Below are 13,211 nucleotides of genomic sequence, written 5' to 3'. Positions count from 1 at the left end.
GAGTGGACACTATTGCACAATTTAGTTAACATTACCTGAGCACAGTGTGATCATATATACAATTGATTATTTAGATATTGATGAGTGCACCATCATGAATGGAGGGTGTGAGACCCACTGCACCAACTCAGAGGGCAGCTATGAGTGCAGCTGCAGTGAAGGCTACGCTCTCATGCCTGACCTCAGGACATGCTCAGGTAAACAAACGCACCCTTGTCACACTATTTCCTCCCACTTTTAGCCAGCAGTTGGAGAATTCAAAATATCTTGCGCCTGGATTAGACATTGATGAGTGCGAGGAGACGCCAGACATCTGCGACGGAGGCCAGTGTACAAACATTCCTGGGGAATATCGCTGCCTGTGCTATGACGGTTTTATGGCTTCTATGGACATGAGGACCTGTATTGGTGAGATATATATTTTTTTGGTCATCTTTCAAATCTCTGGCTGCAATTTTATTTTAGTCATCTCTTCAGTTCCAGAATCACACATGCTTTATTTGTGTCCGTTTTTACACACACAGATGTGAACGAATGTGATTTGAACCCAAACATCTGTCTCCACGGCGACTGTGAGAACACCAAAGGCTCTTTCATCTGTCACTGTCAGCTTGGATACTTTGTCAAGAAGGGATCCACTGGATGCACAGGTGCACACAAAACCTAGCACGTACACACACACACATGCACACACGCAAATGCACAAACGTGTAGTCTATGTACTGTATGTGAAATGTGTTGATATACATGCTATAGATGCACCTAGTGCAAGTGGGAGAAAGATGTTCCTTGTTAACCAGTATCTCTCATTTTTCTTTGAAAGTTGTTCTTAAGAAAGGTACAAAAGAAAAAGAGTCAATATATATTAATTTTATATATCGCTGCCGGTGGTGATTCGAGTCCTCTCCAAAACCGCCGCTTTTCAGGAAACCCAAAAAATGGCATGTTTGTTTGTTGAGCCATTAACACTGCATCGTCGAAGAGAGCAAGCCGTTTTCAACACTAAAGATTGGGCAATAGTTTGTAAAAATAACAGACCCATGTGGGGACTGACCAATAGTATCAGTTCCTGAGAAAATATGCAATCGGCCAGATTTGGAATAGGTAAGATGATTTGTAAAATAACATATTTGTAAATGATAAATACGTTGCTACACCACACATTTATCACCAGGTCCCACTTTTGTACAAGAAATTCCAATTTATTTATATTTTTATGTGACTGCTCAAAGACGCTTTCACCAAATTCAAAAAACAAAGAAAGTTGTTAATTGAGGATGATAATGCTGGTTCATATATATATATATATATATAAAAAGTGTACAGTATGTAAAGTGTGTGAACTAGATTTCTGATGATTTTTAATACCCTCAAAAAATAAACATATGTTTAAACATAAAATGTTATATCAGCACCCAAAATGAACCAATGAGTTTGTCATTTAACTCCATTGAGAAATGGTGATGCTATTACTCCCTGTAAAGTGTGAATGACTCTCTCAGTATTCTCACAGTCACAATCGGAATGATAATGAACAATGATGATGACGCTTTTATATTTGCAGATATTGACGAGTGCGAGATCGGCGCTCATAACTGTGACATGCACGCCGCATGCATCAACGTTCCCGGCAGCTTTAAGTGTCGCTGTCGGGATGGCTGGGAGGGAGATGGCATCAAGTGTGTCGGTGAGCGGATTTCCATTTTCATCTCAATTTGATCACTCTTCCAATGACATGCTGTCGTTCAAAGTGACTTCATTTGTCTTTGTATGTAGATCAGGATGAATGCGCCGCAGAGGACCACAATTGCAACCTGAACGCAGACTGTGTCAATACGCCAGGATCATACAGGTGCACGTGCAAAGAGGGCTTCAATGGGGACGGCTTTTCCTGCTCTGGTAAGACTTTTAAAACAGAGCTTTTCCCGAACGTCTGCATACATATTTGAACTCCCCACAAGACATCGATTCTTGTTGAACCAGTGATGTTATCACTGACTGCGCACCGCTCTGTTGTGCCTCAGACATGGACGAGTGTGCGGACAACGTCAACCTGTGTGAAAACGGACAGTGTCTGAATGCTCCGGGAGGCTACCGCTGCGAGTGTGAGATGGGCTTCACCCCGACCGAGGACAGCAAGGCCTGTCAAGGTGCGCACGTCTGCCTCTTTTACACACTTTATTTAGTTACATTTACAGTTGTTGTTTTTTTAATGGAATAGACCTTTTAAATTTTTCCCTCGTCTTATGCTACAGATATCGATGAGTGTAATTTCCAGAATATCTGCGTGTTTGGAACGTGCCAGAACCTTCCGGGGATGTTCCGCTGTGTTTGTGATGATGGTTATGAATTGGACCGTAGCGGAGGAAACTGCACAGGTTAGTAGACAAAATGGTACATAACATTTTTTCAGTCTCTTCATACACTGACAATGGCGTTTCACGTTGCTATGGTATATACGAATGAGCTTGTTTGCACCGCTGTGTACCGCAGACATCAATGAGTGCGCCGACCCAGTGAACTGCATCAACGGGCTGTGTGTGAACACTCCGGGAAGTTACCTGTGCAACTGCCCAGCTGACTTTGAGCTCAACCCCACTGGTGTCGGTTGTGTAGGTGAGTCAGAGTATACTTATTTTTTTTCAAAATAAATATGGAAAATGTAGTTCATGTCAGTAGTTCAATTCACCAACTGTACGTAGATTTACTACAACCAGAGGGAAATATTTTGATTTCATTTGTTTCCTTCCTTATTTTGATGATTACAGCTTACAGCTAATAAAAAAAAAATAATTCACCATCTCAAAAAAATAATTGCTTCTACATTAGAAGCAATTATATTTTCATTATAGAAATAAGGTAGGAAGTGTCCTTCCTATGTGTGTAATGATACTGTATAATATATGATGTTTTTTAATTGAACTATTGAAATAAGTGAACTCTTCTATGATATTTTCTAATTGATTTAGCTACACCTGGGTTCTGATATTCATTTATAATAACACAGTAGCTATATATTTTAAGGAGCCGTGGAACCCAGTCAGACCAGTCGTTACGTTTTGTTAGATCGTTATTGATAGGACATTGCTGAAAGCTCTATTAAGATAGTATTCTATTTTATTTATTAAGTCTATGCATATACGGTACATGCATAAATGATCACATAACATTCTTTGACTTATGCTCTGATTTTTAAAACCGCTGTAATTGAAGTGAATTTCAATTTTAAAGAAGTGATATATTTGCCATTATACTGTATGTCTCCCTCAGATACTCGTGTGGGCAACTGCTTCCTCGACATCCTCGCACGCGGCGATGGAGGAATCTCGTGCAGCGCTGAGATCGGAGTAGGCGTGACCAGAGCTTCGTGTTGCTGTTCGATCAGAGGAGCCTGGGGCAACCCTTGCGAACTGTGCCCTGCCCCCAACTCTAGTATGCATGAGCTCCTGATCTCCTATTTGATTTTAGATGTGATATTAAATATTTTTTTTCGCTGGCCACAAAATAAGGTACACCTGCCCAATCTTGATCTAATACAAGAGCTCTATTAAAAATGATCAACTTGATTGATACTGTTCATTGAACAATATTGTTAACCAGTGTGGTACATGTTTGCACTGGTTTAGAGCTGTAATGCATCCTACTGGAAGCTATTTGTCATATTATGGTTACCTTACATGAGGCAAATATTATACAATAAATACATGCGTTATTATTATATATTAAACTTTTTATAATACAATTCTTATCAACTTTATCTAATGTTTGTATTGTACCTAATGTGGCTGGCTACTACACAGTATGTGTCGTTAACAATATAAATATCAGTAAAGGTTACTAAGTTACAAGCTTTCTTTTTTCAACAGCCGAATATCGAACCCTTTGCCCCGGAGGAGAAGGTTTCAGACCCAACCCCATTACTGTCATTCTGGAAGGTAAATCATCCAGCTTCCCTCCTGCCTTTCCTTCCTTCTTAGCTCAAGATGAAACTACAGAATTACAGTACATTATTTGATTGATTCTCTAGATATTGATGAGTGCCAGGAGCTTCCCGGCCTCTGCCAGGGTGGAAACTGTGTCAACACCTTTGGTAGCTTCCAGTGTGAGTGCCCAGCAGGTTATTACCTCAACGAGGAGACTCGCATCTGTGAGGGTAAGAAGGTTCACAACCAGTGATTACCTCCATCACTTTTCTTTCTTATTTGTACTTGTACTAACTGCACCCCAACTTTCTAAACGTGTAGACATAGATGAATGCACCACCCACATTGGGATCTGTGGACCTGGTACGTGCTACAACACTTTGGGCAACTACACATGCGTGTGTCCCCCTGAGTACATGCAGGTCAATGGAGGAAACAACTGCATGGGTAAATGACACTTCACATTTTTGCCATTTGTTTAGGAATTCTGGTGCTGATTTTGTTTTGTCTGTGAAATTCAGACATGAGGAAAAGCGTGTGTTACCGCAACTTCAACGACACATGCGAGAACGAGCTGTCCTTCAACATGACCAAGAAGATGTGTTGCTGTGCCTACAACGTGGGCAAGGCATGGAACAAGCCGTGTGAGGCCTGCCCAACTCCCGCTACCTGTGAGTGTCACCCAGTGAACAAAACGTGCTCACTAAAGCCTAGATCGGCCTCCAGGATTTTAGCCCTGTTATTACGTCGATTTGTTGTCGTGGCCGAGTACTCAGATCGTGCTCCACACATTTTGTCAGGAACGACAAAACTTCTTGTAATGTGACAGAATCTACGGCCCTACGATAGCCCTACAATGCCTACAATTATTTTTTTTTTTTAAATCTTCCGTGTAGTCTGACATGTGGATGACAGCTCTCCGACAGCGCACATTGACGTCGACCAAAACGATTGCGTATTGTGACGGGGCATCGCCTCCCTTGCTCGACGTTGTCAACATTTATTCACATGCACAAACCAATGATTACCGAAGCTTGAACAGTACACCAGCATTTACGTTTACGTGCAAATCTGCTAGCATTAGCCGACTACATGACGTTATACTGGCTGCTTGTGAGCCATATTAAAATTACGTGAATATATCTCAAGCGCTCCTTGAATCGATAGTCCAAAAGTCATCTCAAGTCATCTCCCTACCACCCGGTGATGACACGACGTTTTTTTCTGCCTTTTTTTCTTCATTTTTTTCCAAACACATTGCATGTTGCTGCAATCCATTGTTGTTGCCATTGTAATGGTTTTTTTTTTCAGATTGCGTTGTTTTCTGGTATCGCCTCCCTGACAGTGTTTGATTTGACAAGATAAAGCCCTGTGATCGTAAAAGATGGGATACGATGGGATCGTAATAAATGCCGTGTAGTGTTGCCACTGTCTGAGCGAGATCCAGCAAGATTTTATGGCAGCTAGTCTGAAATAGTGCCATCGTGAAACCCCAAATTTGTCTTGTAGTCTGATAGAGGCATAAGAAACAAATATGATGCATTTGTGGTAATCTTGCACCCATCCTTTTGTGTTTCAGCTGAGTATCAGTTACTTTGTGGGAACCAGGCCCCTGGCTTTATCATTGACATCCACACTGGCAAGCCAATTGGTAAGGTCATAATTATACATGTCACTGCACTTGACATAACATTGCAATTCCTTTTGTCCTAGTTAAATCCTCGGAAGGAGTAGAAGTTGTAATCATACGAGAATGAAGATGTGTATTTTGCTAAATAAAAAGTAGTATATTTTTTTATGATTAAAGTTTTCATATTACAAGAATAAAATCCATTTTTGTGGTAAAACTAAACATTTTGAAATCTGCCCAAACAAATAATGCCACCGTCTGCATTAAACAGCCACTGGGTTTCAATCTACTAATTTCAATCAAGAATTGTTAAACATTCTTGATACTGATATAATGTCATGTTTATGTGACAAAAAAAACAACTAAGTATTGTATTGTTTTGTAAATGTTATTCTTGTAATATTACAACATTAATATTGAAAATATCAACTATACGTAACTATTTTCACAAGATTACAACTTTAATCTCCTTGTGTAATTTTATTTTTCTTTTCAAGTGTGGCCCTAATAATTGTTTTGTAAAATCTACCAGCTGTGAACTGCAATTGAGCTATTCAGAGGCCAGAAAAAGTAACAACAAACACCGTGGTTGTGCACTTGTATGGTCATATTCTGAAAAAGGCATAGGTACTGTACAAGTGCTTAACATCCTGTTGAACATGTCAAAAATATGCACTTGCATGGCTTCCATTGGATAAAATCAAACTGGTTGACATGCATCCATCCATCCATCCTGTGATGTCCTTGTGTGCAGATATTGATGAGTGCCGGGAGATTCCTGGTATCTGTGCCAATGGCGTGTGCATCAACCAGATCGGGAGCTTCCGCTGTGAATGTCCAATGGGCTTCAGCTATAATAACATACTGCTCATTTGTGAAGGTAACCTTGTAAAATAATAGATAGTCTAAAAAGCAGTAGCGCATATGTTCGATGTTCATGTTGTGTTTGTATCCTGCACAGATATTGATGAGTGTAACAGCGGGGACAATCTGTGCCAGCGTAACGCCAAGTGTATCAACATTCCTGGCAGTTATCGCTGCGAGTGTTCTCCAGGCTTCAAACTGTCCCCCAGTGGGGCCTGCGTGGGTGAGTGCATGCTGCTTGGTGTTTGTCAACACACAAAAACGAATGATGTTCATTGATTATCACCACTTAAGCAAGTGTAGAAGAAGGTCATTAACAACAAGTTCTAATGATTTCTCAAACATCAACCAAAGGATTTTGATATCATTGTAAATCTGATTTTCTACACTTCTTCAACCCCAAAAAACTGTTATCATGTTTTGTCTTTGATTATTTAGCAGTTATTTCCTTACAAGGTGTGTGTGAATGCTGAGAGCCTTTTTTTATTATTATTGTCCTTTTTGGCTTTTATGTCAAGCAGAAAGAATATGTATCCCTTTTATGCCGGAACAGTTTTATTGTGTCCCAGTAGAGTTTGAAGCCTCCACTGTGGTTCTTTGTATTTTTATGTATTTTTATTGAACATTTCAGTCGGACAGAACAAAGTATTAAAGGGTAGTGGCAGAAAACATATCAGATTTGAGTGTTGTGTAAGGGGCCGTAGTGCTACATCCCGTGAAGGGAGGACAGGATAATATCGGACAGGACTGGACAGGAGCGGAAGCATGCAGGACAGAGGTAGTGAACCCGGCTGTACAACTTAAGTGTGCTGAGAGTGGCTATGTAAATTCTAAACATCTATAGAATTGAGGGGATACCCAGGTAGTTCGCAGACTTATGAGTTATTTATCCCAATCAATGAGTGGCCCCACACCAAACAAATAAGTCCTGGAGGTATGTAACTGCAGACATCGTCAATTGACACCATCTCACATGCACAATAACCTTTGGAAGTGTCCTGTAATTCCTGCACCTGTACCATGGGGGGTGAGGACCCCACTGCCCAGCCCCCCAAGAAACCCTGAGTATGTGTGTGACTAGTATAAATATTTACAGTGACTGGTGTGAGTGTGTGCTAAGTGAGCGATTTAAGAGGCATGGCTCCAGCAGGCCGGGCCCATCCGGCAGGATAACCACAGGTAGAGAGGACAGTCAAACCCAGCCCTGCGATACCGCCCCCTGGAAACCCCCCCGCCCCCACACTCAGCCAGCACGCACGACCCACCCCGGAGTGCAGGAGGTGGACCTGCCCCAAGACCAGGCAGCGAATAAACCCCACAGCAGGTCCCATGGTTAGACGGGAACCCCCCGGCCCCTCGCGAAAAAAGCACGAGGCGACCGCAGCTGGAGCCAATGACCGGAGAGAAGATGAGGAAGCAGGCCCAAGGAGGGACAGGGGGCCCCACCGCCCCCCACCAGCAGCCGAATGGGGAAGCAAGGCGGACGCCAGTTGGCACCACCCCAGCATCACCCCAGCTCATCGGGAATATGAGCGAATCCACCACAGGCGCATGCCGGGAGGCCCGCCCAGTTATCCGTCCTCCCCACTGAAAGGCCGAATAAAGAAAATCCCGCCCCCGCAGATGCCGGCACAGCAAGCACAGGGTCAAGAAGAGAAGATCCCCGAGTCATGCATGTGTCCTTTCATCGTGCAAATCACTCTAAAGTGTGAAAAAGAAAAAAGTAAATATACAAATGAGGAAAAAGACAACTAAAACATCATCAACAAAGAATATAGAAGGCAAAACTTTACTTTTACATTTGCAATATTGTCAATCTCTGATGGCACTCTACACATGCAAACGAATCAAAGATCTACGTTCAGCATGTTGAAGAGGGGTGACGGGCCAACGATGTAATTATGTAATTGATTGATTTTCTTTTTTGTTTTTTCGTTCCGCATTTATTTTTCATAATGCAATATATTCTATGATGATATTTAACCAGTGATTAATATTGATATATTTTGTCACGTGTGGGGAGTAGCTGGACCCAAGAGCAGGCGGAGGCAGATGGAAAATGATGAACAGTTTATTGAGGAAAGGTTACGGAGGTGGTCCTGGATGTGTTGGCAGGCCGTGGCATGGACAGGTGGCAGGCAGTGGACAAAACAGGCGGCTGGCTTGGTGGCAGAAATGACGTGGGTCAGGAACACATGGGAGCAGTGGGAACGAGGAGACAAGAGTTAACAAGGGAAGCGAGGAAGAGTATAGCTTACTTGACATAAGGTGGGCCGTGGTACCGCTAGAAGAGGCCGCAATACTTAGGCAAGGATTTCCGGGAACAGGCAGGCTTTAGGGCGCAGGTGGAGACAGGCTTCAGCAAAGAGACGTGGAATGTGGGATGAATTTTCAGAGACTGTGGAAGCTTCAATTGGACGGAAGTGGGATTGATGATCTTGGTAATGGGGAAGGGACCAATGAAATGCCGAGTGAGTTTCCGGGACTCTGTCTGAAGAATGGGCGCACTGGTGAACAGGGTCTTGAGTTGACTAAATGCTTGGGATGCTGCCGGGGTCCACTGAAAGGGGGAGCTGGTGGATGTGAGGCTAGTGAGGGGAATTGCGACCTTGCTGTAATTACGGATGAATCGACGGTAGAAATTGGCAAATCCAAGGAAACGTTGCAGTTCTTTGCGGGTGTGGGAGTGGGCCAGTCAACGATGGCTTGGATCTTGGCAGGGTCGGGTTGTAGTTGTCCGTTAGAGATAACGTAACCCAGGAAATATACGGAGGAGAAGTGAAAGTCACATTTTTCGTGTTTAACATACATGCGGTTTTCAAGAAGGCGTTGGAGGAATTGGCATACATGATGGTGATGTTCTTCAAGGGAGCAGGAGAAAATGAGAACGCCATCCAAATAGACAAAAACAAATGGTTCAGCATATCACAGAGGACGTCGTTAATGAAGGTCTGAAAGACAGCGGGTGCATTAGTCAATCCAAACGGCATGACCTGTTATTCGAAGTGTCCGAGAGGGGTGTTGAAAGCGGTTTTCCATTCATCCCCCTCTCAGTTACGGATGAGGTGGTAACGTTCCGTAGATCCAACTTGGTGAATATTTGGGCATCGCAGAGGGGTTCAAATAGCGGGGATAGTACTGTGTAGTAGTTACTTTATACGTATATAGTACTAGTTAATGCTCTACAGAATATCATAGCAATGCACAGATACAATGCAAATAGGCTCCCTATGGACTGTGAGCAGTCTTGGTATGACATCAAAGTAATCAGATTGGAGACTTAATAAGAGTTATGGTATTTTGGCACTGCTGTGACATACTAGTGAGTTTTAAACCATATTCTTACCTTGATATCCTATGTACGCTATATGTATGTACGTTTCTTGTGTTGTTGTTTTTTTTTCCTGGAGTTCTCCAGCGTTGTCAGAATGCTTGTCTCTCAGCATTCACTCATCCTGTCCCTGTCCTTCACTCTGTCAGATCGCAATGAGTGCCAGGAGATTCCTAACGTGTGCAGCCATGGAGAGTGTATTGACACCCAAGGCAGTTACCGGTGTCTGTGCCATAATGGCTTCAAGGCGACTGCAGACCAGACCATGTGCATGGGTGAGAGGGATGACTGTATGACTGTTTTGTTTTCCTTTGCTGAGTTTAAGTCACAAGTCTTTTATGTATTTTTCAGACATTGATGAGTGCGACAGACAGCCGTGTGGCAACGGTACCTGTAAAAACACTGTAGGGTCCTACAACTGCCTGTGCTTCCCTGGCTTCGAGCTCACCCACAACAATGACTGCATGGGTACGGATTACAAAATATGGTCTCCCAATTTCGCTTCTAGCTGATGTGGTCACAGCTCATGGTGACCACAGGATCATGAGATTTAACAGAATAAATAATTAGAAAATGTGGCAGTAGCTTGACCTTGCAAATATTAAGACAACACTGATTGTTGAAAGCAGTTTATACATATGAATACATTAAAAGTGTAACCCTAAATGTTCACCTTGTAGACATTGACGAGTGCAGTGCCCTGCAGGGTCAAGTGTGCAGGAATGGACAGTGTATCAACGAATTGGGTTCCTTCCAATGCCTCTGCAATGAAGGTTATGAGAACACACCTGATGGGAAAAACTGTGTTGGTAAGTCTGATTAATGAGTTTAATAAAACACGTAAAGTTTTTATATTTAAACTATAATCTGTGTTTTCTGACACCCCCTACTGCTGGAATTCAGCATTACAACAAAGCCTTCGTCGCTTCAATATGACGTGGGCTAAATGCTTTTCCGGCCTACTCCTCCTCCTTCCAACCTCGCATGCTTTCTCCTCTCTCTATGGCTTAGTCTACCTGCATGCTGTCCATACATGGGTCTGCCCGTTTGTAGGTAAAATACATAATTTCCTGCTACGTCGTTTTTCATTTTGTGCACGATGGGGCCGTAGAATGATGCCACCATAGCTGAAAACCCGCTCCACAGGAGCACTGGAGGCAGGCACAGCCGACACACTAATGATCCACTCGGAACAGTGAAGAAAGAGTCTTCATGTTCATTGCCCAGAACAAAAGAGCATCCTGTCCGGCAGCTATGTTAAAGTAGTGACTAAGCTGTAGTGACGCAGTGGTCCCCACATCCTACCTTCTACCTTTTATAGTATGTAGCAAGCAGCCCTTCTCCTTGTCCAAGCTCCTGTTGCGCTTCTTCATCAACAAAAGGCACAGGTTGCTCTGTCTGTGCTGCATCTTGCAGGATCGATTCTGGCAATTAACAGAAACAAAAGACCCCATATTATAATTAGAATTGGAGATCAAGCGTAAAAAAATATTACTCTTGCAGTCCATGAGAGCAGATTGTGAGAAAAAAAAGTTACTTTAAACCCAATAATATTAACTCATTGTACCACCTCTGCCTTGACATCACGATTGACCATCACATGGGGCTCCACCCACAACAAAGAAAAAGCTGCATCCAAGACAGCTGCTTTGAGATAGATTGGGTCTTCAGAGGGAGCAGTGACCCCATCTTGTATGCTGGCCATTTTCAAATTGAGGAAGAAATCTTTTGTTCAGAGATGCCTGGAGACCTCTGACCATGCCGCTCAGGAAATTGACCATAGACTTCAACTTCTCAAGGTGGTGATAGGAGGACAAGACAGATGGAACAACAGCACTGATTGTGACTACCTTCTCTCACTGTGTCAAATCAGTTGCTTCACCAAACGGCTTCAACGTCTTCAAAAGATTCCACTCCCGTGTTGTGATTGACAACTACTTGTGCCCAGACTTTTCCAGAACAGCACAGAGCTTTAGATGATCACACTGCAGAACTGCCTACACTTGCCTCTGTGTTGAGTTCCATCTTGTGTTGACAGCAGCAGGACTGCTTTTCTGTTCCCCAAATTCAGCATCAAAGTCATCTTTTAATGTTGTGCTTGTATGAAGCAGTGGGCTGGGTTTTGATAACTTTGAAAGAGAAGGAATTCCCACTTCTGTTTCTTTCATGCCATCTCTCACCACTAACTGAGTATGCGCAAAGCACCGCAAGCGCTGTTTCATTGCCATAGCCGCATCCACTGTTTGCTGGTGTTCCAGGGATAGGTCATGCCAGAAATCTGGGTCATCAAGACGATCCTCGTCATCGTAATCATGAGCACACAGTGAATGCTTTGCGCATGTTAGCAGCATTGTAGTCCAGTTTATTTTTAATGTTGTATTCAGCACATATCGGCTCAAACTGGTCACGTATTCTTTCAGCTGTGTCTGAGCCTTTGAAGCAGTTGCAGGCCAAGAGATTGGACTTCAGCTCTACACTCTGTGCCTCTTTCTCTATCCAATGCACAGTGACTCCAAGGAACCCCCTCATCTTTCACTCAAACCAAATGTCCACAACGACTGAAGCATGAATAGTGCTGCTCAGTTGAGTTTTTATTTTTTAAACGTCTCTCTGCAGCGAGATTCTCTGCTTTTGATCTGAGTGTTGTGCAACTCACTGGGCTGTACTTACTGTACCGTCAGAAAAGCTCTTGTTTTCCACAATAGACAGGTACAGGTTACAATCAATAATTAAGTTGGACAATATTACATTGGTGATCGCCTTTTTTTGTGGCTGGCTCATACTGTAATGCCCTACCCGAATGTCCAGAAATTGGGTGAATGTAGGCTGTTGTGGTTCATTGGTGATGCTTTTGTTCATCTGGTATTCTTTATATCTGTAAGATGCAAGCATATTAAACCGTTGTCAGAAAATCCTTATAGCCACACTTAAGATATTGAATTTTTACAAAAATATAAAATATTAAGTACTAAATAGAAAGGGCCTTGCACAAGACTATTTACAGTATATACACCTTTCACTTGTACATCTTCATAAATTAGAATACGTTAGCATAGTCCATTCATTTCAGTACGCATCTATTATGTAGATTCATTAAACAATTGGGAAAATTTCTGCCTAATTTCTACATCAAAAATAATTTCCAATGTTTATTGATTGCTTTTTACGTAATACACTAATTTCTAGAGATGGTGAATTTAGGTTTTTATTTGCTGTCAGACATAATCATCATTTTTTTTTTAAATGAAATATTTCACTCTGAGTGTGTGTAGTGCATATTTATAATAACTTTCACTTTTTGAATTCAATCGGATTAAAACATATACTATTGCACAAGGTAAGGGTCATGTGAATGACCTATAGGACAGCAGACAGGACACTGATCCAATGTTCACCACCTCTACTTACTGTTCTTTGTGCAGTTTCAGATGTCGAACGAAGTTTGATGCTTTTGCCTCTCCAT

General features: G+C 42.4%; 1 protein-coding gene across 2 annotated transcripts in view; it reads left to right on the top strand.

Annotated features, from left to right (window-relative positions):
- The window catches only part of fbn2b (fibrillin 2b), a 96,296-nt gene that overhangs the window by 67,195 nt on the left and 15,890 nt on the right, over positions 1 to 13,211 (top strand). For both annotated transcript variants that reach the window (XM_061779368.1, XM_061779369.1), the window contains 19 exons: positions 75 to 197; positions 283 to 408; positions 525 to 650; positions 1,565 to 1,687; positions 1,777 to 1,899; positions 2,025 to 2,150; positions 2,256 to 2,378; positions 2,494 to 2,616; positions 3,271 to 3,432; positions 3,867 to 3,935; positions 4,028 to 4,153; positions 4,245 to 4,370; positions 4,445 to 4,594; positions 5,503 to 5,574; positions 6,308 to 6,433; positions 6,515 to 6,640; positions 9,898 to 10,023; positions 10,100 to 10,216; positions 10,429 to 10,557. In XM_061779368.1, the coding sequence (XP_061635352.1) occupies positions 75 to 197; positions 283 to 408; positions 525 to 650; positions 1,565 to 1,687; positions 1,777 to 1,899; positions 2,025 to 2,150; positions 2,256 to 2,378; positions 2,494 to 2,616; positions 3,271 to 3,432; positions 3,867 to 3,935; positions 4,028 to 4,153; positions 4,245 to 4,370; positions 4,445 to 4,594; positions 5,503 to 5,574; positions 6,308 to 6,433; positions 6,515 to 6,640; positions 9,898 to 10,023; positions 10,100 to 10,216; positions 10,429 to 10,557 (2,322 nt within the window). The remainder of the gene's footprint in view (positions 1 to 74; positions 198 to 282; positions 409 to 524; positions 651 to 1,564; positions 1,688 to 1,776; positions 1,900 to 2,024; positions 2,151 to 2,255; positions 2,379 to 2,493; positions 2,617 to 3,270; positions 3,433 to 3,866; positions 3,936 to 4,027; positions 4,154 to 4,244; positions 4,371 to 4,444; positions 4,595 to 5,502; positions 5,575 to 6,307; positions 6,434 to 6,514; positions 6,641 to 9,897; positions 10,024 to 10,099; positions 10,217 to 10,428; positions 10,558 to 13,211) is intronic.

Source organism: Phyllopteryx taeniolatus, chromosome 7 (assembly GCF_024500385.1).
Source record: "Phyllopteryx taeniolatus isolate TA_2022b chromosome 7, UOR_Ptae_1.2, whole genome shotgun sequence".
Classification (NCBI taxonomy): Eukaryota; Metazoa; Chordata; class Actinopteri; order Syngnathiformes; family Syngnathidae; genus Phyllopteryx; species Phyllopteryx taeniolatus.
This window is presented reverse-complemented; position numbering and strand designations above follow the sequence as displayed.